We start from the raw sequence: 27,588 nt of genomic DNA, 5'->3' as shown, positions 1-27,588 counted from the left end.
ACGGCACCGAAGGAGGCCTTTCGGTCCATCGTGTCCGTGCTGGCCGAAAATGAGCCACCCAGCCTAATCCCACTTTCCAGCACTTGGTCCATAGCCCTGTAGGTTTCGGCACTTCAGGTGCACATCCAGGTACTTTTTAAATGTGATGAGGGTTTCTGCCTCTACCACCCTCTCAGGCAGTGAGTTCCAGACCCCCACCACCCTCTGAGTGTAAAACATTCTCCTCAGCTCCCCTCTAATCCTTCTACCAATCACTTTAAATCTATGCCCTCTGGTCACTGCCCCCTCTGCTAAGGAATAGCTAAAGTGAATCGATAGCTAAAGTGAATCAGATGTTGGGCTGCCTTTATAGGACGATTGACCATAAGGCAAAGCATACTATTTTTTCCTTGTACAAGACCTTGGTGAGGCCTCATTTGGAATACTGTGTCCAGTTTTGGTCTCCTCACATGGTTTAGACCTTACATATTAAGACTTTGGAAAGGGTGCAGAGGGCCATAGACTAATTCCCAGCTAAAAGCATCTTAGTTATCAAGATAGGCTAAAAGAGCTAGGATTCTACACTTTAGAGAAACGTAGACTTAGGGGTGATCTGATTGAGGTTTACAAGATAATGAAAGGAAAGCATTGTGTTCCAGTTAAAAAATTGTTCCAATTAGATATGTTAGAGAGGACCAGGGGTCACAATTTTAAGTTGTTTAAGGCCAGTTCAGGAGGTGGTTCTTTTCCCACAGGCTGCTGGCTCGACGGTGAACGCCGATTCGTTGAATTCCTTCAAGCGAGAGCTGGACCTGTTTCTGGCTGGGGCGGAGATCACCTCTTACAAAAGAACAGTAACGTGATGCATAAAATTCAGGCCAGAGTGATCTCCTGGACTAGTTTCAATCACTAAAGGGGTCTGAGAGGAATTTCCCAGATTTTTTCCCCCAAATTGGCCTGGGTTTTTAAATTTGTTTTTTCGCCTCTCCCAAGATATCATTGTTTTTTTATTATTCGTTCATGAGATGTGGGCATCGCTGGCGAGGCCAGCATTTATTGCCCATCCCTAATTGCCCTTGAGAAGGTGATGGTGAGCCAAAATGTACTACCTCACATTTATCTATATTGAAATTCATTTACCAATTACATGTTTGTTCTGCAAATTTATTAATGTCTTCTTGGATTTTGATGCATTCTTCCTTTGTATTAATTATACCCCCCCCCCTCCAAATTTGGTGTCATCCGCAAATCGTTGATGTAAATTGTGAACAACAGTGGTCCCAGCACCGATCCCTGTGGAACACCATTTCCCACCTTTTGCCAGCCTGAGTAACTACCCTTAACCACTACTCTCTGTTTTCTGTTTTGTAGGCAGCTTTCTATCAATTCTGCTACCTGTCCCCTGACTCCATATGCTCTGACCTTAGTCATGAGTCGACAATGCGGTACCTTATCGAAGGCCTTTTGAAAATCCAAATATATTACATCTACTGCATTACCCTTGTCTACTCTTTGTTACTTCTTCAAAGAATTCAGTAAGAATGGTGAAGCATGACCTTCCCTTGTGAAATCTGTGCGGACTACTCTTTATTATATTTTCATTTTCTAGACCTTTTTCTAGATCATCTTTGATGCAGGGAAAGAAACAGGTCATAGAGTCATAGTCATAGAGTTATACAGCACGGATAGAGGCCCTTCGGCCCATCGTGTCCACGCCGGCCATCAGCCCTGTCTACTCTAATCCCATATTCCAGCATTTGGTCCGTAGCCTTGTATGCTATGGCATTTCAAGTGCTCATCCAAATGCTTCTTGAATGTTGTGAGGGTTCCTGCCTCCACAACCCTTTCAGGCAGTGAGTTCCAGACTCCAACCACCCTCTGGGTGAAAAAGTTCTTTCTCAAATCCCCTCTAAACCTCCCGCCTTTTACCTTGAATCTATGTCCCCTTGTTATAGAACCCTCAACGAAGGGAAAAAGGTGTAATGTATTGAACCACGTACAAAGTTGACTGTCGCAGATCAGGATAGATAAGCAATATGACCTCGATGATGACCCCCATCAGTAATTTCAGCAGATGCAACTGGGGCAGAAGTCTGAGGATCAGGAAAGGAAAAAGCTTGACAACTAGTGAGAATTATTAATTAAAATGAATTTAATAATAAAGGAAACCTCAATATATTGGCTCACTTTTGCCACCCTTTTATCCCTTTAGTTTTGTTATATCGAAGACTTGCGATCAGTGCTCGATTTCCCAGAGCCACCCGCTGGTGATGAGGTTGAAGGCATCCCATGCAGCGATTGTACTCGGACAGGTTGTGGCACTTTCCCACGACGCGTATTTAACCACTGATTCTGAAAAAAAGACTGTGTGTAAGTACCAGTAAATGTAATAACCCTTGTAATGCTACCTGCTGGGGTCTGCTGCATTCTGATAAACACACCTCATCGCACACACGAGTGAGGCAATCTACTTTTACCTTACTCCCAGGGTGTTAAGATCATTACTGCATCCAGTACTTCCAGGGCAGGTACAGCACGGGTTAGGTACAGAGTAAAGCTCCCTCTACACTGACCCATCAAACACTCCCAGGGCAAGTACAGCACGGGTTAGGTACAGAGTAAAGCTCCCTCTACACTGACCCATCAAACAGGCCATTCGGCCTGATGAGCAGAAACTTCCTCTAATTAAATATTGAGAAGACCCAAGCCATTGTCTTCAGTCCCCACCACAAACTCCATTCCCTAGCCACCGACTATACTCCCCCGCTGGCCACTCTCCGAGGCTGAACCAGGCTGTTCGCAACCTTGGCGTCCTATTTGACCCTAAGCTGAGCTTCTGACCCCATATCCTCTCCATCATCAAGACCGCCCACTTCTACCTCCGTAACATCGCTCGTCTCCATCCCTGCCTCAGCTTATCTGCTGCTGAAAACCTCGTCCATGCTTTTGTTACTCCCAGACTTGACTATTCTAACGTTCTCCTGGCCAGCCTCCTACCTTGCACTCTACGTAAACTTCAGCTCATCTAAAACTTTGCTGCCCATATCTTAACTTGGACAAAGTCCCATTCACCCATCACTCTCTGTGCTCGCTGACCTACACTGGCTCTCTGCCCAGGAATGCCTCAATTTTAAAATTCTTACCCTTCTATTCAAATCCCTCCATGACCTTGTCCCTCTCTATCTCGAACCTCCTCCAGCCCTACAACCCTCCGAGATCTCTGCGCTCCTCCAATTCTGGCCCTGATTTTCATCGCCCCACCATTGGCGGCCGTGCCTTCAGCTGCCTCGGCCCTAAGCTCTGGAATTCCCTCCCTAAACTTCTCCGCCTCTCTCTCTCCTCCTTTAAGATGCTCCTTAAAACCTACCTCTTTGACCAAGCTTTTAGTCACCTGTCCTAGTACCTCCTTATGTGGCTTGGTGCCAAATTTTGTTTGATAATCGCTCCTGTCTTGGGATGTTTTACTACATTAAAAGGTACTATATAAAGTTGTTGTTGTTATTGTTACCCACTCACATTTCTTCCACTGCCGGAGAATATTCTAGTCAGGCCTTTAGTCTGTTGAGTTGGTCTCAGGGTCTTCCCTGCCTTCAGCTCACACAGAAGCTCTTTGTTGCTTGAAGAAGGGGAGGCCATGTTGAAAGACGTCTGTTCTGCAAAGCCAGTGAAAGAATTAACATATTCTAGCCAGACATATATTAACTGAGATTACATTGTGTAATTTCATGATCTGGCTAGTGACAGGTGGAAAATTCCACTTGGCTATTGACTGAATATTTGCACTCTCTGATCCAGCTTTATTTCATGTATTTGATGCTGTAGCAGACAGTGATAAGGAGGGAGGTTTCCACAACTTGACCCTGCTGATTACCATCAGCACATAAAAAGGACAATCACAGCACAACAAATCTCCAGCAACCTTGGTCCACCAAGCACTGGTTAAAGCTGCATTTGTTCGAGGCGGAGTGAGTGATTACATAGAAATACATAGGATTAACAGCGCAGAAACAGGCCATTCGGCCCAACTGATCCATACTGGTGTTTATGCTCCACACGAGCCTCCTCCCTCCCCTCTTCATGTAACCCTATTAACATATCCTTCTACACAGTCTAGTGCACGCTTATGTTTGTACGTTCTGTCCCTTCCTGACACACTCTGTTTATCATTACCCCCATCACTTTCCTATACTACTTCCTTGTCTTTTCTCTTTATCAATCTAAACGTTGCCCCACCTGAGCCCTCCTCCCCTCTATTTAGTTTAAAGCCTTCTCTACCACCTTCCAGCAGCAGTTGTTAGATAATGATCAGGAGCAGGAACCATGGCTGAATTTTCCTTCCTAGCTGTTTTCTCTCTCCCTCCTTTTTTAAATAGTGGGGTTACATTTGCCACCCTCCAATCTGCAGGAACTTTTCCATAATCTATAGAATTTTGGAAGATGTAATTGCCCTTATTTAAGTTTAATGCAGTAGTTTCAGACCCAAGATCCTCGCTCTCAAACTGGATGTGAATTCTGGAAGATTACAACCAATGCATCCACTATCTCTGTAGCCACTTCCTTTTAAGACCCTCGGATGCAAGCCATCAGGTCCAGGGGACTTGTCAGCCTTTGGACCCATTAGTTTACCCAGTACTTTTTCTCCAGTGATAGTGATTGTTTTTAGTTCCTCCCTCTCCTTTGCCCCTTGATTTTCTACTTTTATTGGTATATTATTAGTGTCTTCTACTGTGAAGACAGATACAAAATATCTGTTCAATTCCTCTGCCATTTCCTTGTTTTCCATTATTATTTCCCCAGTCTCATCCTCCAAGGGACCAATGTTTACTTTAGCTACCCTCTACCTTTTTATATACTTGTAGAAGCTTATACTGTCAGTTTTTATATTTCTTGCTAGTTTACTCTCATAATTTATTTTCTCTCTCTTTGATTATTCTTTCAGTCATCCTTTGCTGGTTTTTAAAGTTTCCCCAATCTTCGGGCTTACCAGTAATCTTTGCCATGTTGTGTGCTTTTTCTTTTAACCTGATACCATCCTTGACTTCCTTAGTTAGCCATGGTTGGTTCACCCTTTTTGTGGAGTCTTTCCTCCTCACAGGGATATATTTTTGTTGCGAGTCATAAAATATCTTTTTAAATGTTTGCCACTGCTTATCCACCATCATACCATCTAATCTGTTTACCCAGTCCACTTTAGCCCATTCCGCCCTCATTCCTTTATAATTGCCCTTATTTAAGTTTAATGCAGTAGTTTCAGACCCAAGATCCTCGCTCTCAAACTGGATGTGAAATTCTATCATGTTATGATCACTGCTTCCCAAGGGATCCTCGACTTTGAGATCATTAATTAATCCTGTTTCGTTACCCATTACTAGATCCAAAATGGCCTGTTCCCTGGTTGGTTCCCCGATGTATTGGTCTAAGAAACAGTCCCTAATACACTCTATGAACTCCTCATGGCTACTTTTGCCTATTTGATTTGTCCAATCTAAGTGAAAGTTAAAATCACCCATGATTATTGCATTACATTTTTTACAAGCCCCCCTTTATTTCCTGATTTATATTTTGCCCTACAGTGTAGCTACTGTTAGGGGGCCTATATACTACTCCCACCAGTGATTTCTTTCCCTTGCTATTTCTTGCCTCCACCCAAATTGATTCGACATCTTGATCTTCTGAGCCAAGATAATTTCTCACTATTTCACCAATTTTATCCTTTATTAACAGAGCTACCCCACCACCTTTACCTTTTTTCTTATCCTTCCGAAATGTTCAATAACCCTGGTCACCTTGCAGCCACGTCTCTGTAATGGCCACGAGATCATATCCATTTGTTTCTATTTGTGCCATCAATTCATCTATCTTACTGCGAATGCTGCGCGCATTCAGATAAAGAACCTTTAATTTTGTCTTTTTACCATTCTTTCCTACCCCGGCCCCATTTGCAAGTGCACTCTTATGTTTGTACGCTCTGTCCCTTCCTGACACACTCTGTTTATCATTACCCTCATCACCACGGACATAGCGGCCAGACTGGTCCTGCGGCAGGTGGCGAGCGAACCAACAAGCGAAAAACCTACTTGACTTCATCCTCACCAATCTACCTGTCACAGGTGCATCGGTCCATGACAGTATTGGTAGGAGTGACCACCGTACAGTCCTGGTGGATAAGAAGTCCCGACTTCACACTGAGGACACCATCTAACGTGTTGTGTGGCACTACCACCATGCTAAATGGGACAGATTCAGTACAGATCTAGCAGCTCAAAACTGGGCATCCATGAGGCGCTGTGGGCCATCAGCAGCAGCAGAATTGTATTCCAGCACAATCTGTAACCTCATGGCTCGGCATATTCCTCACTCTACCATTACCAACAAGCCAGAGGATCAAACCTGGTTCAATGAGGAGTGTAGAAGAGCATGCCAGGAGCAGCACCAGGCGTACCTAAAATGAGGTGCCAACCTGGTGAAGCTACAACACAGGACTACATGCATACTAAACAACGGAAGCAACATGCTATAGACAGAGCTAACCGATTCCACAACCAATGGATCAGATCAAAGCTCTGCAGTCCTGCCACATCCAGACGTGAATGGTGGTGGACAATTAAACAACTAACGGGAGGAGGAGGCTCTGTAAACATCCCCATCCTCAATGATGGCAGAATCCAGCACGTGAGTGCAAAAGACAAGGCTGAAGCGTTTGCAACCATCTTCAGCCAGAAGTGCCGAGTGAATGATCCATCTCGGCCTCCTCCCGATATCCCCACCATCACAGAAGCCAGTCTTCAGCCAATTCGATTCACTCCACGTAATATCTGAGTGCACTGGATACAACAAAGGCTGTGGGCCCCGACAACATCCTGGCTCTAGTGCCGAAGATTTGTGCTTCAGAATGAGACGCGCCTCTAGCCAAGCTGTTCCAGTACAGCTACAACACTGGCATCTACCCGACAATGTGGAAAATTGCCCAGGTATGTCAGGTCCACAAAAAGCAGGACAAATCCAATCCGGCCAATTACTGCCCCATCAGTCTACTCTCAATCATCAGCAAAGTGATGGACGTTGTCGTCGACAGGCTATCAAGTCGCACTTACTCACCGATGCTCAGTTTGGGTTCCGCCAGGACCAGTCGGCTCCAGACCTCATTACAGCCTTGGTCCAAACATGGACAAAAGAGCTGAATTCCAGAGGTGAGGGGAGAGTGACTGCCCTTGACATCAAGGCAGCATTTGACCGAGTGTGGCACCAAGGAGTCCTAGTAAAATTGAAGTCAATGGGAATCAGGGGGAAAACTCTCCAGTGGCTGGAGTCATACCTAGCACTAGGGAGGAAATTGCGGGTCCCCTAGCAGAGATATTTGAATCATCCACCGCTACAGGTGAGGTGCCTGAAGATTGGAGGGTAGCAAATGTTGTGCCTTTGTTTAAGAAGGGCGGCAGGGAAAAGCCTGGGAACTACAGACCAGTGAGCCTGACATCTGTAGTGGGTAAGTTGTTAGAGGGTATTCTGAGGGACAGAATCTACAGGCATTTGGAGAGGCAGGGACTAATTAGGAACAGTCAGCATGGTTTTGAGAGAGGAAAATCATGTCTCACGAATTTGATTGAGTTTTTTGAAGGGGTAACCAAGAAGATAGATGAGGGCTGTGCAGTAGACGTGGTCTACATGGACTTCAGCAAAGCATTTGACAAGGTACCGCATGGTAGGTTGTTACATAAGGTTAAATCTCATGGGATCCAAGGTGAGGTAGCCAATTGGATACAAAATTGGCTTGACGACAGAAGACAGAGGGTGGTTGTCGAGGGTTGTTTTTCAAACTGGATGCCTGTGTCCAGCGGTGTGCCTCAGGGATCGGTGCTGGGTCCGCTGTTATTTGTTATTTATATTAATGATTTGGATGAGAATTTAGGAGGCATGGTTAGTAAGTTTGCAGATGACACCAAGATTGGTGGCATTGTGGACAGTGAAGAAGGTTATCTAGGATTGCAACGGGATCTTGATAAATTGGGCCAGTGGGCCGATGAATGGCAGATGGAGTTTAATTTAGATAAATGTGAGGTGATGCATTTTGGTAGATCGAATCGGGCCAGGACCTACTCCGTTAATGGTAGGGCGTTGGGGAGAGTTATAGAACAAAGAGATCTAGGAGTACAGATTCATAGCTCCTTGAAAGTGGAGTCACAGGTGGATAGGGTGGTGAAGAAGGCATTCAGCATGCTTGGTTTCATTGGTCAGAACATTGAATGCAGGAGTTGGGATGTCTTGTTGAAGTTGTACAGGGCATTGGTGAGGCCACACTTGGAGTACTGTGTACAGTTCTGGTCACCCTATTATAGAAAGGATATTATTAAACTAGAAAGAGTGCAGAAAAGATTTACTAGGATGCTACCGGGACTTGATGGTTTGACTTACAGGGAGAGGTTAGACAGACTGGGACTTTATTCCCTGGAGAGTAGGAGGTTAAGGGGTGATCTTATAGAAGTCTATAAAATAATGAGGGGCATAGATAAGGTCGATAGTCAAAATCTTTTCCCAAAGGTAGGGGAGTCTATAACGAGGGGGCACAGATTTAAGGTGAGAGGGGAGAGATACAAAAGGATCCAGAGGGGCAATTTTTTCACTCAAAGGGTGGTGAGTGTCTGGAACGAGCTGCCAGAGGCAGTAGTAGAGGCGGGTACAATTTTGTCTTTTAAAAAGCATTTGGACAGTTACATGGGGAAGATGGGTATCGAGGGATATGGGCCAAGTGCAGGCAATTGGGACTAGCTTAGTGGTATAAACTGGGCGACATGGACATGTTGGGCCGAAGGGCCTGTTTCCATGTTGTAACTTCTATGATTCTATGAAAGGAAGATGGTAGTGGTTGTTGGAGGCCAATCATCTCAGCCCCAGGACATTGCTGCAGGAGTTCTTCAGGGCAGTGTCCTAGGCCCAACCGTTTTCAGCTGCTTCATCAATGACCTTCCCTCCATCATAAGGTCAGAAATGGGGATGTTCGCTGATGACTGCACAGTGTTCAGTTCCATTCGCAACCCTTCAGATAATAAAGCAGTCCTTGCCCGCATGCAGCAAGACCTGGACAACATCCAGGCTTGGGCTCATAAGTGGCAAGTAACATTCATGCCAGACAAGTGCCAGGCAATGACGATCTCCAACAAGAGAGAGTCTAACCACCTCCCCTTGACATTCAACGGCATTACTATTGCCAAATCCCCCACCATCAACATTCTGGGGGTCACCATTGACCAGAAACTTAACTGGACCAGCCACATAAATACTGCATCTACAAGAGCAGGTCAGAGGCTGGGTATTCTGCAGCGAGTGACTCACCTCCTGACTCCCCAAAGCCTTTCCACCATCTACAAGGCACAAGTCAGGAGTGTGATGGAATACTCTCCACTTGCTTGGATGAGTGCAGCTCCAACAACACTCAAGAAGCTCGACACCATCCAGGATAAAGCAGCCCGCTTGATTGGCACCCCATCCACCACCCTAAACATTCACTCCCTTCACCACCGGCGCACTGTGGCTGCAGTGTGTACCATCCACAGGATGCATTGCAGCAACTCGCCAAAGCTTCTTCGACAGCACATCCCAAACGCGCGACCTCTACCACCTAGAAGGACAAGGGCAGCAGGCACATGGGAACACCACCTGCACGTTCCCCTCCAAGTCACACACCATCCCGACTTGGAAATATATCGCCGTTCCTTCATCGTCGCTGGGTCAAAATCCTGGAACTCCCTTCCTAACAGCACTGTGGGAGAACAGTCACCACACGGACTGCAGCGGTTCAAGAAGGCGGCTCACCACCACCTTCTCAAGGGCAATTAGGGATGGGCAATAAATGCTGGCCTTGTCAGCGACGCCTAAATCCCAAGAACAAATTAAAAAAAACTTTCCTGGACTACTTCCTTATCTTTTCTCTTTATTATCAATTTAAACTTTGCCCCACCTGAACCCTCCCGCCCTCGATTTAGTTTAAAGCCTTCTCTATCGCCCTAGTTATTTTTTTTTTTTATTCGTTCACGGGATGTGGGCGTCGCTGGCAAGGCCGGCATTTATTGCCCATCCCTAATTGCCCTCGAGAAGGTGGTGGTGAGCCGCCTTCTTGAACCGCTGCAGTCCGTGTGGTGACGGTTCTCCCACAGTGCTGTTAGGAAGGGAGTTCCAGGATTTTGACCCAGCGACAATGAAGGAACGGCGATATATTTCCAAGTCGGGATGGTGTGTGACTTGGAGGGGAACGTGCAGGTGGTGTTCCCATGTGCCTGCTGCCCTTGTCCTTCTAGGTGGTAGAGGTCGCGCGTTTGGGATGTGCTGTCGAAGAAGCTTTGGCGAGTTGCTGCAATGCATCCTGTGGATGGTACACACTGCAGCCACAGTGCGCCGGTGGTGAAGGGAGTGAATGTTTAGGGTGGTGGATGGGGTGCCAATCAAGCGGGCTGCTTTATCCTGGATGGTGTCGAGCTTCTTGAGTGTTGTTGGAGCTGCACTCATCCAAGCAAGTGGAGAGTATTCCATCACACTCCTGACTTGTGCCTTGTAGATGGTGGAAAGGCTTTGGGGAGTCAGGAGGTGAGTCACTCGCCGCAGAATACCCAGCCTCTGACCTGCTCTCGTAGCCACAGTATTTATATGGCTGGTCCAGTTAAGTTTCTGGTCAATGGTGACCCCCAGGATGTTGATGGTGGGGGATTTGGCGATGGTAATGCCGTTGAATGTCAAGGGGAGGTGGTTAGACTCTCTCTTGTTGGAGATGGTCATTGCCTGGCACTTATCTGGCGCGAATGTTACTTGCCACTTATGAGCCCAAGCCTGGATGTTGTCCAGGTCTTGCTGCATGCAGGCTCGGACTGCTTCATTATCTGAGGGGTTGCGAATGGAACTGAACACTGTGCAGTCATCAGCGAACATCCCCATTTCTGACCTTATGATGGAGGGAAGGTCATTGATGAAGCAGCTGAAGATGGTTGGGCCTAGGACACTGCCCTGAGGAACTCCTGCAGCAATGCCCTGGGGCTGAGATGATTGGCCTCCAACAACCACTACCATCTTCCTTTGTGCTAGGCATGACTCCAGCCACTGGAGAGTTTTCCCCCTGATTCCCATTGACTTCAATTTTACTAGGGCTCCTTGGTGCCACACTCGGTCAAATGCTGCCTTGATGTCAAGGGCAGTCACTCTCACCTCACCTCTGGAATTCAGCTCTTTTGTCCATGTTTGCACCAAGGCTGTAATGAGGTCTGGAGCCGAGTGGTCCTGGCGGAACCCAAACTGAGCATCGGTGAGCAGGTTATTGGTGAGTAAGTGCCGCTTGATAGCACTGTCGACGACACCTTCCATCACTTTGCTGATGATTGAGAGTAGACTGATGGGGCGGTAATTGGCCGGATTGGATTTGTCCTGCTTTTTGTGGACAGGACATACCTGGGCAATTTTCCACATTGTCGGGTGGATGTCAGTGTTGTAGCTGTACTGGAACAGCTTGGCTAGAGGCGCAGCTAGTTCTCGAGCACAAGCCTTCAGCACTACAGCTGGGATGTTGTCGGGGCCCGTAGCCTTTGCTGTATCCAGTGCACTCAGCCGTTTCTTGATATCACGTGGAGTGAATCGAATTGGCTGAAGACTGGCTTCCGTGATGGTGGGGATATCGGGAGGAGGCTGAGATGCATTATCCACTCGGCACTTCTGGCTGAAGATGGTTGCAAACGCTTCAGCCTTGTCTTTTGCACTCACGTGCTGGACTCCGCCATCATTGAGAATGGGGATGTTTGCAGAGCCTCCTCCTCCCGTTAGTTGTTTAATTGTCCACCACCATTCACGACTGGATGTGGCAGGACTGCAGAGCTTTGATCTGATCCATTGGTTGTGGAATCGCTTAGCCCTGTCTATAGCATGTTGCTTCCGCTGTTTAGCATGCATGTAATCCTGAGTTGTAGCTTCACCAGGTTGGCACCTCATTTTTAGGTACGCCTGGTGCTGCTCCTGGCATGCTCTTCTACACTCCTCATTGAACCAGGGTTGATCCCCTGGCTTGTTGGTAATGGTAGAGTGAGGAATATGCCGGGCCATGAGGTTACAGATTGTGCTGGAATACAATTCTGCTGCTGCTGATGGCCCACAGCGCCTCATGGATGCCCAGTTTTGAGCTGCTAGATCTGTTCCTGAATCTATCCCATTTAGCACGGTGGTAGTGCCACACAACACGTTGGATGGTGTCCTCAGTGCGAAGACGGGATTTCATCTCCACGAGGACTGTGCGGTGGTCACTCCTACCAATACTGTCATGGACAGATGCATTTGCGACAGGTAGATTGGTGAGGACGAGGTCAAGTAAGTTTTTCCCTCGTGTTGGTTCGCTCACCACCTGCCGCAGGCCCAGTCTGGCAGCTATGTCCTTCAGGACTCGGCCAGCTCGGTCAGTAGTGGTGCTGCCGAGCCACTCTTGGTGATGGACATTGAAGTCCCCCACCCAGAGTACATTTTGTGCCCTTGCTACCCTCAGTGCTTCCTCCAAGTGGTGCTCAACATGGAGGAGGACTGATTCATCAGCTGAGGGAGGGCCGTAGGTGGTAATTAGCAGGAGGTTTCCTTGCCCATGTTTGACCTGATGCCATGAGATTTCATGGGGTCCAGAGTCAATGTTGAGGACTCCCAGGGCCACTCCCTCCTGACTGTATATCACTGTACCGCCACCTCTGGTGGGACAGGACATACCCAGGGATGGTGATGGAAGAGTCTGGGACGTTGGCTGAAAGATATGATTCTGTGAGTATGGCTATGTCAGGCTGTTGCTTGACTAGTCTGTGGGACAGCTCTCCCAATTTTGGCACAAGTTCGCCAGAACACTGGTCCCAGCATGGTTTCGGTGAAGCCCGTCCCAACGGAACAGCTCCCTCTTTCCCCAGTACTGGCGCCAGTGCCCCATGAATCGAAATCCACTTCTCCCACACCAATCTTTGAACCATGCATTCATCTCTCTGATCTGATTTACCCTGTGCCAATTTGCTCATGGCTCAGGTAATAATCCGGAGATCATCACCTTTGTGGTTCTGCTTTTTAATTTAGTCCCTATCTGTTCAAACTCCCTCAGCAGAACCTTTTTCTTAGCCCCACCTATGTCGTTGGTACTTACGTGGACCACGACAACTGGATCCTCCCCTCCCACTCCAAGTTCCTCTCCAGTTCTGAGAAGATGTCCTTAACCCTGGCACTGGGTAGGCAACACAGCCTTCGGGACTCGCTCTTGGTTGCAGAGAATGGTATCTATCCCTCTAACTATACTGTTGCCTCCTACAACCACATTCCTTTTTACTCCCCCCACTTGAATGGCTCGTTTGCTCGTCTTCCCTGCAGTCCCTGCACTCGTCCACAAGGGCTGCAAGAACCTCGTATCTATTGGACAAGTGCAGAGGCTGAGGCTCCTGCAATGCTCCCTCCTGGATCCCCGTACCTGCCTCACTCGCAGTCACACCCTCCTGTTCCTGACTATGTGCCAATTCTACAGTATTTAGTCTAAGGGGTGTGACTGCCTCCTGGATCAAAGTGTCCAGGTGACTTTCTCCCTCCCTGATGCCTCGCAATGTCTGCAGCTCAGACTCCAGCTCCTCAACTCGGAGCCGAAGTTCCTCGAGCTGCAGACAATTACCGCAGATGTAGTCGCCCTGGACGATACTGTCCAGTAGCTCCCACATATTGCAGCTGCAACACATCTCCTGCCCTGTCATAACTATTTTATTTATTTAATTGATTACTACAATGCCAATCAAATTATTTTTAGGTTGAACCAAGTACTGGCCTTGTTTAATTTATTTAAAAAATTTAGTTTTCTGCTATAAGTTACTGAGCCCACAGTCCTAAGAAAGAAGAAGAGATACAAAGATGGGAGGGAAAGTAGAGAGTGAGGAGGACATAAAAAACCTGCAGGGGGATATAGACAAGCTGGGTGAGTGGGCGGAGATTTGGCAGATGCAATATAATATTGGAAAATGTGAGATTATGCACTTTGGCAGGAAAAATCAGAGAGCAAGTTATTTTCTTAATGGCGAGAGACTGGAAAGTACTGCAGTACAAAGGGATCTGGGGGTCCTAGTGCAAGAAAATCAAAAAGTTGGTATGCAGGTGCAGCAGGTGATCAAGAAAGCCAACGGAATGTTGGCTTTTATTGCTAGGGGGATAGAATATAAAAACAGGGAGGTATTGCTGCAGTTATATAGGGTATTGGTGAGACCGCACCTGGAATACTGCATACAGTTTTGGTCTCCATACTTAAGAAAAGACATACTTGCTCTCGAGGCAGTACAAAGAAGGTTCACTCGGTTAATCCCGGGGATGAGGGGGCGGACATATGAGGAGAGGTTGAGTAGATTGGGACTCTACTCATTGGAGTTCAGAAGAATGAGAGGCGATCTTATTGAAACATATAAGATTGTGAAGGGGCTTGATCGGGTGGATGCAGTAAGGATGTTCCCAAAGATGGGTGAAACGAGAACCAGGGGGCATAATCTTAGAATAAGGGGCTGCTCTTTCAAAACTGAGATGAGGAGAAACTTCTTCACTCAGAGGGTGGTAGGTCTGTGGAATTTGCTGCCCCAGGAAGCTGTGGAAGCTACATCATTAGATAAATTTAAAACAGAAATAGACAGTTTTCTAGAAGTAAAGGGAATTAGGGGTTATGGGGAGCGGGCAGGAAATTGGACATGAAGCTGAGTTCGGATCGGTCAATGCCCTGTGGGTGGCGGAGAGGGCCCAGGGGCTGTGTGGCCGGGTCCTGCTCCTACTTCTTGTGTTCTTTAGATTTGTGGTTGGGATCAGATCAGCCATGATCTTATTGAATGGCGGAGCAGGCCCGAGGGGCCGATTGGCCTACTCCTGCTCCAATTTCTTATGTTCTTATGTTCTTATACTCACACCAATCACCTAGCTGCCTTACCTGTGCCGTCACACTGCAGTTTTGTTTTATTTTGTTGTTGCTGTGACCTGCTCTCGGTGCGCTCCTCTCCGCTCTGCTGACCAATCAAATGCACCTCACCCCTCACTCACCAAATTCCCAATTATAGACTCTGCCGAAACCAGACTCTCGATAGCTGCTACTCCGTGCTTCCTCACTCCGTGCGTTAGCAAAACCCTTCTGAATTTATGCTAGCTCGAATGCCAATCACCTGAGTCAGCCCCAGTTGGCAATAGATTACCAGTTCCAACCGGTCACCTAATTAACTAGGTGACCAACTGCCACTTCAGGCTGCTTATTTACCACTAACTGAAAACTGCAAGTTAAGATTAAATTTAAGTTAAATGCTTGATGCCAAACTTAGTCAAATTTTAGATAGAGATCAGCCCTTAAAAATCCCCTCACTCACCAAATTCTCAATTATAGACTCTGTTGAAACCAGACGCCGTTGATAACTGCTACTCTGTGCTCCCTCACTCCGTGCGTTTTAAAATAGTGGATGTTTGTGGGTAACCAAAGCCCGTTTATTTTACTAGACTTTTGCATAAACTCCAGAGACTTGAGCACATAATCGAGGCTGACACTCCCAGTGCCCGTACTGAGGGAGTGCTGCACTGTCAGAGGAGCAGCTTTTTTGGATGAGACATTAAACAGAGGCTCCATCTAGCCTTTCAGGTGGACGTAAAAGATTCCACGGCACTATTCAAAGAAGAGTAGGAGAGTTTGCCTTGAATCCTGGCCAATATTTATCCCTCAACCAACATCAATAGAACAGATTATCTGGTCATTTTCTCTGTTTGTGGGATCTTGCTGTGCGCAAATTGGCTGCCGCGTTTCCTACATTGCAACAGTGACTACACTTCAAAAGTACTTCATTGGTTCATAGCCTCCAGGCGTCTCTCTGCCCCAAAGCGCTTTACAGCCAATTAAGTACTTTTTGAAGTGCAGCCACTGTTGCAATGAAGGAAACGCAGCGGCCAATTTGTGCACAGCAGGATGACAGACAGAGCCTCGGTTTAACGTCTCATCCGAAAAACAGCACCTCTGACAGTGCAGCACTCCCTCAGTACTGCACTGGGAATGTCAGCCTGAATTATGGATATTATGGTTTGATCAATAATTAAATGCAGCAGAGGCTGCAAATAATTTATTTCTGATGATAGTTTGAATAAACTCAGATGTAAATCAAACAAAATAACTCCATCCCAGACTCAAAAGCACCACATTCTATTTCCCACTCCAACCACTCTGTGGTCTCCCAGAGTGAGACTGCCATTTAGTGGTAAATAATGGATGGTTCTGTGCTGTAGACTTATGGTCAACAGGTGCTGAGTTGAGATTGTCCAAACTCATTCCCCTACAACAAAGATGTGGAGATCGGTGATGGACTGGGGTGGACAATTGTAAACAATTTTACAACACCAAGTTATAGTCCAACAATTTTATTTGAAATTTACAAGCTTTCGGAGGCTTCCTCCTTCCTCAGGTAAATGTAAACATTTACAAGCCTCCGAAAGCTTGTAAATTTCAAATAAAATTGTTGGACTATAACTTGGTGTTGTAAAATTGTTTACAATTGTCAACCCTACAACAAACTCACAGGGATATTCATCCCATTAAGCAGGCTTGAATTTCAACTCGTGTTCCAGACATGAAACATCAGTATCGAACCCACTGTGCCATCCAGTTCCCATAAATAAAATTCCAACCATAATTCTGTACATCTGCACTGACCTTCATTCGGAAACTGAAGGGTAGTCGTTGTCCCATTACACACTGGAGAATTTGGAAGAGGGGATGTTAGAGAGGTGGGCAGAGGAAGGGATGTAGGCACTGTCCTGTGGCTGTAAGATGAAGGAGAGGAATCCTGAAACAGTAACAACAATCATTAGCTACCCTGCACACATTGTACATTGACGAGAGCTCTTAGTCCAAACTTTACTTCCGGTGAAGTTCAGTGTAAATTCTCTGTGACAATTAGGAATAGGTCACACTTCAACACATAAAATCTACATATTTTTAAATATCTATATTTGAGATGTGGCTGGTCACTTTAAATTAGTTTACCTCCAAATTCTTTGTCCGGGTATCATCTGCAGCTGGCTGGAAATCGCCACTGTGGAGAAACTATTCACAGAGATGCTGCATTTCTTGTATGTCAAAATATTTTGATGGTTTTGCCCTGAATTCTATCAGTTGAAGGTAAAGGGCCAGAGTTAACCACATTGATGTGGGACTGGAGTCACATATACCCAGACCGGGTAAGGACGGCAGGTTTTCTTCCCTCAAGATCATTAGTGAACCAGTTGGACTTTTATGACAATGCAACAGCTTCATGGTCCTTTTTACTGATACCAGTAGCTAGTTTTAGATATTCTTACCCTTTCATTATCCATGCTTCTGCTCTTGGGGAAGTTCTCTATGTGCTGAGCGATATGTAGCAATTACTCCAAACCTATCTGAACAGTGAATGATTCTCCAGTGTCGATATAACCGTTCCAAAGCAGGCAATTCAAACTTCCTCTAAAAAAAACATTTTTAAATGCATCAGAAAACACAGCAATGGTTATTGCAATAGATAAATCATAAAAAGGTTACAGCATGGAAGGAGGCCATTCAGCTCATCAAGTCTGCGCCAGCTCTATGCAAGAGCAATCCAGCTAGTCCCACTCCCCCGCCCTATCCCCGTAGCCCTGCAAATTGTTTCCTTTCAAGTATCTATCCAGTTCCCTTTTGAAGGCCATGATCGTATCTGCCTCCACCGCCCACCCTGGCAGCGCATTCCAGATCCTAACCACTCGCTGTGTAAAAAAGTTTTTCCTCATGTCACCTTTCGTACTTTTGCCAATCACCTTAAATCTATGTCCTCTGGTTCTTGACCCTTCCGCCAATGGGAACAGTTTCTCTCTATCTACTCTGTTTAGACCCTTCATGATTTTGAATACCTCTATCAAATCTGTTTTCCAAGGAGAACAACCCCAGCTTCTCCAGTCTATCCACGTAATCAAAGTCCATCATCCCTGGAATCATTCTAGTAAATCTCTTCTGCACCCTCTCTAAGGCCTTCCCATCTTTCCGAAAGTGCGGTACCCAGAACTGGACACAATACTCTAGTTGTGGCCGAGCCAGTGTTTTATAAAGGTTCATCATGACTTCCATACTTTTGTACTCTATGCCTCGATTTATAAAGCCCAGGATCCTGTATGCTTTTTTAACCGCTTTCTCAACCTGCCCTGTCACCTTCAACGATTTGTGCACATATACCCCCAGATCTCTCTTTTCCTGTACCCCTTTTAAGAGTTGTGCCCTCTAGTTTATATCGCCTCTCCTCAGTCTTCCTACCAAATTGTATCACTTTGCATTTTTCTGCTTTAAATTTCATCTGCCTTGTGTCTGCCCTTACCACCAGCCTGTCTATATCCTCTTGAAGTCTATCACTATCCTCCTCACTGTTTACTACACTTCCAAGTTTTGTGTCATCTGCAAATTTGGAAATTGTGCCCTGTACACCCAAGTCCAAGTCATTAATATATAATCAAGAAAAGCAGTGGTCCCAGCACTGACCCCTGGGGAACACCACTGCACACCTCCCTCCAGTCCGAAAAACAACCGTTTACCACTACTCTTTGTTTCCTGTCACTTAGCCAATTCTGTATCCATGTTGCTACTGCCCCCTTTCTTCCATGGACCGCAATCTTGATGACGAGCCTACCATGCGGCACTTTATCAAATGCCTTTTGAAAATCCATATACACCACATCAACCGTATTGCCCTCATCTACTCTCTCAAAACCTCATCAAAAAACTCTATCAGGTTAGTTAAACACGATTTGCCTTCAACTAATCCATGCTGGCTTTCCCCAATCAATCCACACTCATCCAAGTGACTATTAATTCTGTCCCGGATTATCGTTTCTAAAAGTTACCCCACCACTGAGGTTGAACTGACTGGCCTGTAGTTGCGGGATTTATCCTTACACCCTTTTTTGAAAGAGGGTATAACGTTTACAATCGGGACTGGTTTCAGGAATTCAGTCACTCATCGAAAACAATAATGTACAAAAGCATCAATTGAGAATAGGCCATCAAGCCTTCACCTATTCCACAGCCCATGTACACCCTATCCTATCATGGACTCTACCCACCCATTTAGAAACATAAGAAACAGGAGCAAGAGTAGGCCATATGGCTCCTCGAGCCTGCTCCGCCAGTCAATAAGATCATGGCTGATCTTTGACCTCAATTCCATTTTCCCGCACGATCCCCATATCATTTAAAGTCCGAAAATGTATCGATCTCAATCTTGAATAAACTCAACGACTGAGCATCCACAGCACTCTGGGGTAGAGAATTCCAAATATTCACGACCCTCTGAGTGAAGAAATTCCACTTCATCTCAGTCTTAAATGTCCAACCCCTTCTCCTGAGTCTATGTCCCCTAGTTCTAGACTCTCCAGCCAGGGTAAACATCCTCTCAGCATCTACCCCGTCAAGCCCTCTTGGAATCTTACATGTTTCAATGAGATCACCCCTCATTTTTCTAAACTCCAGAGAGTATAGGCCCATTCCAATCAATCTTCCCTCATAGAACAACCCTCTTATCCCAGGAATCAATCTAGTGAATCGTCATTGCACCCCCTCTAAGGAAGTATATCCTTCCTTAGGTAAGGAAACCAAAATTACACAGGCTACTCTAGGCGCGGTCTCACAAAAGCCCTATACAATTGCAGCAAGACTTCCTTACTCTTGTACTCCAACCTCCTTGCAATAAAGGCCAACATACCATTTGCCTTCCTAATTGCTTGCTTTACCTGCATGCTAACTTTCTGTGTTTCTTGTACAAGGATACCCAAATCCCTCTGAACACCAACATTTAATAGTTTCTCACCATTGAAAACATATTCTGTTTTTCTAACCTTCCTACCAAAGTGAATAAACTCACACTTCCCCACATTATACTCCATCTGCCACCTTCTTGCCCACTCACTTAACTTGTCTATATCCTTTTGCAGACTCTTTGCATCCTCCTCACAGCTTACTTTCCTGCCTAGTTTTGTATCGTCAGCAAACTTGGATACGTTACACTCGGTCCCTTCCACTAAGTTATTAATATAGATTGTAAATAGCTGAGGCCCAAGCACCCCACTAGTTACAACCTGCCAACCTAAAAATGACCCGTTTATTCTTACTCTCTGTTTTCTGTCCATTAACCAATCCTCTATCCATGCTAATATATTACCCCCAATCCCAGGAGCCCTTATCTTGTGCAACAACTTCTTATGTGGCACCTTATCGAATGTCTTTTGAAAATCCAAATATACCACATCCACTGGTTCCCCTTTATCTATCCTGCTGTTACAACCTCAAAAAACTAATAAATTTGTCAAACACAATTTCCCTTTCATAAAACCATGTTGACTCTGCCTAATCATATTATGATTTTCTAAGTGCCCTGATTCCAGCATTTTCCCTACTACTGATGTCAGGCTAACTGGCCTGTAGTGCCCTGTTTTCTCTCACCCTCCTCTCTTGAAAAGCAGGGTTACATTTGCTACCTTCAATCCAAGGGCAACATTCTAGGATCTAGGGCATTCTGGAAGATCAAAACCAATGCATCGGGTCCAGGGGGTTTGTTGGCTTTTAGTCTCATTAACTTTTCTAAAAAATTTTCTTTACTAATCTTAATTACTTTAAGTTCCTCCTCTCATTAGACCCTTGGTTCCCCACTATTTCCCATATGTTTTTTGTATCTTCTACTGTGAAGACGGATATAAAATATTTGTTTAATGTCTCTGCCGTTTCCTGATTCCCCATTATAATTTCTTTTGTCTCTGCCTCTCAGGGACCCAGGTTTACTTTCGCTAATCTCTTCCATTTTGCAAACTTGTAGAAGTTCTTACAATCTGTTTTTATATTTCTTGCTAGTTTACTCTCATTCTATTTTCTCCCTCTATCAATTTCTTGGTTGTCCTTTGTTGATTTCTAAAACCCTCCCGATCCTCAGGCTTACTACATGTTTTGGCAGCATTGAAAACCTCTTCTTGTAATCTAATACTATCTTTAAATTCTCTAGTTAACCATGGTTGGATCATTTTTCCTGTGGAGTTTTTATTCCTCAAGGGTATGTATATTCGTTGGGAATTATGAATTATTTCTTTAAATGTTCACCATTGCTTATCTACAGTCATATCATAGAATCATAGAAGTTTACAACATGTCCATGTCGCCCAGTTTATACCACTAAGCTGGTCCCAATTGCCTGCACTTGGCCCATATCCCTCTATACCCATCTTACCCATGTAACTGTCCAAATGCTTTTTAAAAGACAAAATTGTACCCGCCTCTACTATTGCCTCTGGCAGCTCGTTCCAGACACTCACCACCCTTTGAGTGAAAAAATTGCCCCTCTGGACCCTTTTGTATCTCTCCCCTCTCACCGTAAATCTATGCCCCCTCATTATAGACTCCCCTACCTTTGGGAAAAGATTTTGACTATCGACCTTATCTATGCCCCTCATTATTTTATAGACTTCTATAAGATCACCCCTTAACCTCCTACTCTCCAGGGAAAAAAGTCTCAGTCTATCCAACCTCTCCCTATAAGTCAAACCATCAAGTCCCGGTAGCATCCTAGTAAATCTTTTCTGCACTCTTTCTAGTTTAATAATATCCTTTCTATAATAGGGTGACCAGAACTGTACACAGTATTCCAAGTGTGGCCTTACTAATGTCTTGTACAACTTCAACAAGACATCCCAACTCCTCCTGTATTCAATGTTCTGACCAATCTAATTTCTCAAACTACCTTAGCCAACTCGCCCCTCATACCTACATAATTGGCCTTGTTTAAATTTAAGACCCTAGTTTTGGGCTCAACTACATCACTCTCAAACTAAATATGAAATTCTGTCATATTATGATCACTCTTTCCCAGAGGATCCTTAACTATAAGATTACTAATTAATCATGTCTCATTACACAATACTAGATCTAAAATAGCCTGTTCCCTAGTTGGTTCCTCGACATATTGTTCTAGAAAACTGTCCCACATGCATTCCATGAACTCGTCCTCCAAACTACTTTTGCCAATTTGGCTTGCCCGGTCTATATGAAGATTAAAGTCCCCCATGATTATTGCATTACTCAGGTTGCATTTAATCTCCTCCCACAGCCCATGTACACTCTCCCCTATCATGGAATCTATCCCACCCATATAATCTCCTCCCACGGCCCATGTACAGTCAGTCTCATTATTGACTGTACCCCACCCACATAACATCCTTCCACAGCTCAGGTAGTATCTCCCCATTATGGATCCTACCACATCCATTTAATCTCCCGAGGGAAAGTTTCACGTGAATACTCACTGACCCCCTAAAAAGGAAAACTGCAGAATATCCATCCCTCCTCAAATCTTCAACGACAGCACTATAGAAACTACTGAGTATTTTATCCCTACAACCTTTATTCTGATTGTCCATCAGATACAGAAGCAAGATTGCTGTTTTTGCAAGGATCCCAGTTGTTTATGGATAATTGCCTTTCCCCAGGGTCCATGCAGAGTCTAGTTTATGCAATAAGTCACCACCGGGACTCAATCACTGCTAAAATCATGTCTGAGCATGCAGCAGAGACCTAGGGGGTAATTTTAACCCCTAAAAGGTGGGTTGGGGGGAGGTGGGCAGTCAAAATAGTAAATATTTGGAGCGGAACCACATCCTGGCTCCAACACGCCCACTTCTGGGTTTAATCCAGGCAGGTTTGTATGTGTGCACAGTATAAAAACATAAGAAATAGGAGCAGGAGTAGGCCAATCGGCCCCTCGAGCCTGCTCCGCCATTCAATAAGATCATGGCTGATCTGATCCTAACCTCAAATCTAAAGAACACAAGAAGTAGGAACAGGATCCGGCCACGCAGCCCCTGGGCCCGCTCCGCCACCCACAGGGCCTTGACCGATCCGAACTCAGCTTCATGTCCAATTTCCTGCCCACTCCCCGTAACCCCTAATTCCCTTTACTTCTAGGAAACTGTCGATTTCTGTTTTAAATTTATTTAATGATGTAGCTTCCACAGCTTCCTGGGGCAGCAAATTCCACAGACCTACCACCCTCTGAGTGAAGAAGTTTCTCATCTCAGTTTTGAAAGAGCAGCCCCTTATTCTAAGATTATGCCCCCTAGTTCTAGTCTCACCCATCCTTGGGAACATCCTTACCGCATCCACCCGATCAAGCCCCTTCACAATCTTATAGGTTTCAATAAGATCGCCTCTCATTCTTCTGAACTCCAATGAGTAGAATCCCAATCTACTCAAACTCTCCTCATACGTCCAACCCCTCATCCCTGGGATTAGCCGAGTGAACCTTCTTTGTACTGCCTCGAGAGCAAGTATGTCTTTTCTTAAGTATGGACACCAAAACTGTATGCAGTATTCCAGGTGCGGTCTCACCAATACCTTATATAACTGCAGCAATACCTCCCTGTTTTTATATTCTATCCCCCTAGCAATAAAAGCCAACATTCCGTTGGCCTTCTTGATCACCTGCATACTAACTTTTTGATTTTCTTGCACTAGGACCCCCAGATCCCTTTGTACTGCAGTACTTTCCAGTTTCTCGCTATTAAGATAATAACTTGCTCTCTGATTTTTCCTGCCAAAGTGCATAATCTCACATTTTCCAATATTGTATTGCATCTGCCAAATCTCCGCCCACTCGCCCAGCCTGTCTATATCCCCTTGTAGGTTTTTTATGTCCTCCTCACTCTCTACTTTCCCTCCCATCTTTGTATCATCTTCAAACTTTGATATGTTACACTCGGTCCCCTCCTCCAAATCGTTAATATAGATTGTAAAGAGTTGGGGACCCAGCACCGACCCCTGCGGAACACCACTGGCTACAGGTTGCCAGTCCGAGAATGAACCATTTATCCCAACTCTCTGCTTCCTGTTCGATAACCAATCCTCCACCCATGCCAGAATATTACCCCCAATCCAGTGATTCTTTATCTTGAGCAATAATCTTTTATGTGGCACCTTGTCGAATGCCTTCTGGAAGTCCAAATACACTACGTCCACTGGTTCCCCTTTATCCACCCTGTACGTTATATCCTCAAAGAAGTCAAGCAAATTTGTCAGACATGACTTCCCCTTCATAAAGCCATGCTGACTTTGTCCTATTAAATTATGTTTATCCAAATGTTCCGCTACTGTCTCCTTAATAATAGACTCCAAAATTTTACCCACCACAGATGTTAGGCTAACTGGTCTATAATTTCCAGCCTTCTGCCTACTACCCTTTTTAAATAAGGGTGTTACATTAGCAGTTTTCCAATCTGCCGGGACCTTTGCCGAGTCCAGAGAATTTTGGAAAATTATTACCAAAGCATCCACAATCCCTACTGCCACTTCCCTCAAGACCCTAGGATGTAAGCCATCAGGTCCAGGGGATTTATCCGCCTTGAGTCCCATTAATTTACTGAGTACCAATTCCTTAGTGATTTTAATCGTATTTAGCTCCTCCCCCCCTCGAGCCCCCTGTTTGTCCAGTGTTGGGATATTCTTAGTGTCCTCTACCGTAAAGACTGAAACAAAATATTTGTTCAGCATTTTTGCCATCTCCATGTTTCCCACCATTAATTTCCCGGTCTCATCCTCTAAGGGACCTAGGTTTGCCCCACCCCCACTTAAAGCCGGCGGGCCGATACTTAAAGGGGCAATGTACCTCATTGAAATATTTGAGGAACTTAATGTTTTGTATATTGGAAAACTTAAAATGAATGTAACCTTACCTGTTCAGGTTTCCCATCGCTTCCAAATCACGTCAGGTGAAAGCAGGCGGGAAGGGCCGGGTCCACGAGGTGAGTGAGGGCCTTTATTACACTGCTTGTGGGCCCGGAGGAGCAGGAGAGCTTCATCCAGGCCCAACAAGTTCACCTGGCTGACAAGACCCCCGCGATCAGCCAACTCCCCCAACCCCCCAATAGTGGAGCCCCCCCCATCCCCCCGGTGCTGGAACCCCCGATGTCGTCCACGTCTCCCCACCCCACCCCCCCCCAGCCTGTTCAGTTGACAGAATGACTTGCTTGGGTTCAGTTGACAGAATGTCTTGCTTCTCATTAATCTGCAGTACGAGGCTGCTCATAACACTGGGACTCGATACTCCACAGTGGGACACCCAATTTCCTACAATTTACAACATCGGTTTATATATTATTTTATTTATTCTCGGGATGTGGGCATCGCTGGCAAGGCCAGCATTTATTGCCCATCCCTTGTTGTCCTGTAGAGGTGGTGAGCCGCCTTCTCCTTGAACCGCTGCAGTCTGTGTGGTGAAGGTTCTCCCACAGTGCAAGATATGAGTGGATATTGACAGGGGCACCAATCAAGGTAACTATTGTCTGGTGTCGAGCTTCTTGAGTGTTGTTGCAGCTGCATCCGTCCAAGCAAGTGGAGTATAATATTGGAGAGGTGAGGGGTCAGGAGGTGAGTTACTCATCAAAGAGAACACACCTCTGCCTTGCTCTTCTAGCTATGGTGTTGATGTCTGCTACAGTTCAGCTTCTGGTCAATGGCAACCCCATGATGTTGACGATGGGGAACTCGGTGATAGTGGTGCCACTGAAGGCCAAGGGGAGACGGTTGGACTCTCTCTTGTTCGAGATGCTCATTACCTGGCACTTATTTATTGACAATATAGGAAGTCATCAATAAAATCTGAGAAATTTGTTGAGCCAACCCTGTTTGTATAGACTGATGATTTCATTAAGTTTTCAGTTAATAAGTCATGGGTTACATCAGTCAGGAGCCCCATCCTGCCACATATCTGGTGGGGTTCAGGCATCTGGAAAATCCAGGCTCAAATGTCTGGTGCCTGCCATACAGAAGATCTAAGATTGAGCTTCCCGATTCATATCCAAGACTTGGAGATGCAAAAAAACATTTTCTCAGTTACCTTTTTTAATCACTAGTTGGTCAACAGGATCAGGGACATCACTGAATAGTAAACAATCAATAACTTTCTCAGGGTCACCTTGTGACCACTTCATATAAACAACCACACTACTCCTCATTGGATAGGACTTCCAATACCATGATCTGTTGCACACTTCCAACTGAGCTCTTTGCACCAGTTCGCCCCTTCTCCCACTCTCCAATCACCACCGGTCTCCCTCTCTCTCATTTCCCCCACCCTCGGTCTCCCCCTCTTTCATTTCCCCCACCCCGGTCTCCCCGTCTCCAATCTCCCCCGGTCTCCCTCTCTCTCTCTCATTTCCCCCCGCCCTCCCCGGTCTATCTCTCTCAATTCCCCCCGCCCTCCCTCTCTCATTTCCCCCCCCCCCCCGCCCCCCAGGTCTCTCTCTCTCTCCTCCTCCCCCCCCCCCCCCAGGTCTCTCTCGCTTTCTCTTCCCACCCTCCCCCGGTCTCTCTCTCTCTCTCATTTCCCCGCACCCTCCCCCGGTCTCTTTCTCTCTCTCTCTCTCTCTCTCTCATTTCCCCCACCCTCCCCCGGTCTCTCTCTCTCATTTCCCCCCACCCACCCCGGTCTCTCTCTCTCTCTCTCTCTCTCTCATTTCCACCCACCCTCCCCCGGTCTCTCTCTCTCATTTCCCCCCACCCACCCCGGTCTCTCTCTCTCTCTCTCTCTCTCTCATTTCCACCCACCCTCCCCCGGTCTCTCTCTCTCTCTCTCTTTCCCCCCACCCTCCCCCAGTCTCTCTCTCTCTCTCTCTCATTTCCCCCCACCCTCCCCCGGTCTCTCTCTCTCTCTCTCTCTCTCTCATTTCCCCCCACCCTCCCCCGGTCTCTCTCTCTCTCTCTCTCATTTCCCCCCACCCTCCCCCGGTCTCTCTCTCTCTCTCTCTCTCATTTCCCCCCACCCTCCCCCGGTCTCTCTCTCTCTCTCATTTCCCCGCACCCTCCCCCGGTCTCTTTCTCTCTCTCTCTCTCTCTCTCATTTCCCCCACCCTCCCCCGGTCTCTCTCTCTCATTTCCCCCCACCCACCCCGGTCTCTCTCTCTCTCTCTCTCTCTCTCATTTCCACCCACCCTCCCCCGGTCTCTCTCTCTCATTTCCCCCCACCCACCCCGGTCTCTCTCTCTCTCTCTCTCTCATTTCCACCCACCCTCCCCCGGTCTCTCTCTCTCTCTCTCTTTCCCCCCACCCTCCCCCAGTCTCTCTCTCTCTCTCTCTCTCTCATTTCCCCCCACCCTCCCCCGGTCTCTCTCTCTCTCTCTCTCTCTCTCATTTCCCCCCACCCTCCCCCGGTCTCTCTCTCTCTCTCTCTCTCATTTCCCCCCACCCTCCCCCGGTCTCTCTCTCTCTCTCTCTCTCTCATTTCCCCCCACCCTCCCCCGGTCTCTCTCTCTCTCTCTCTCTCTCTCATTTCCCCCCACCCACCCCGGTCTCTCTCTCTCTCCTTTCCCCCCACCCTCCCCCGTCTCTCTCTCTCTCTCTCTCTCTCTCATTTCCCCCCACCCTCTCCGGTCTCTCTCTCTCTCTCATTTCCCCCCACCCTCCCCCGGTCTCTCTCATTTCCCCCCACCCTCCCCCAGTCTCTCTCTCTCTCTCTCTCATTTCCCCCCTCCCCTCCCCCGGTCTCTCTCTCTCTAATCCCCTCCCCCCCTGGTCTCTCTCTCTCTCTCTCTCTCATTTCCCCA

At 46.4% G+C, this 27,588-nt stretch overlaps 1 protein-coding gene across 1 annotated transcript in view; it reads right to left on the bottom strand.

The window, feature by feature from the left end:
- Positions 1 to 2,113: 2,113 nt before the first annotated feature.
- Positions 2,114 to 27,588, bottom strand: part of LOC137302203 (espin-like) — a 26,466-nt gene continuing 991 nt past the window's right edge. Inside the window, exons 2-5 of the mRNA XM_067971864.1 lie at positions 17,314 to 17,455; positions 16,667 to 16,799; positions 3,496 to 3,632; positions 2,114 to 2,331 (exon numbers count right to left, since the gene is read on the bottom strand). Coding sequence (XP_067827965.1) covers positions 2,197 to 2,331; positions 3,496 to 3,632; positions 16,667 to 16,799; positions 17,314 to 17,328 — 420 coding nt within the window. The 5' untranslated portion in view covers positions 17,329 to 17,455 and the 3' untranslated portion in view covers positions 2,114 to 2,196. The remainder of the gene's footprint in view (positions 2,332 to 3,495; positions 3,633 to 16,666; positions 16,800 to 17,313; positions 17,456 to 27,588) is intronic.

This window comes from Heptranchias perlo, chromosome 35, assembly GCF_035084215.1.
Source record: "Heptranchias perlo isolate sHepPer1 chromosome 35, sHepPer1.hap1, whole genome shotgun sequence".
Taxonomy (NCBI): domain Eukaryota; kingdom Metazoa; phylum Chordata; class Chondrichthyes; order Hexanchiformes; family Hexanchidae; genus Heptranchias; species Heptranchias perlo.
This window is presented reverse-complemented; position numbering and strand designations above follow the sequence as displayed.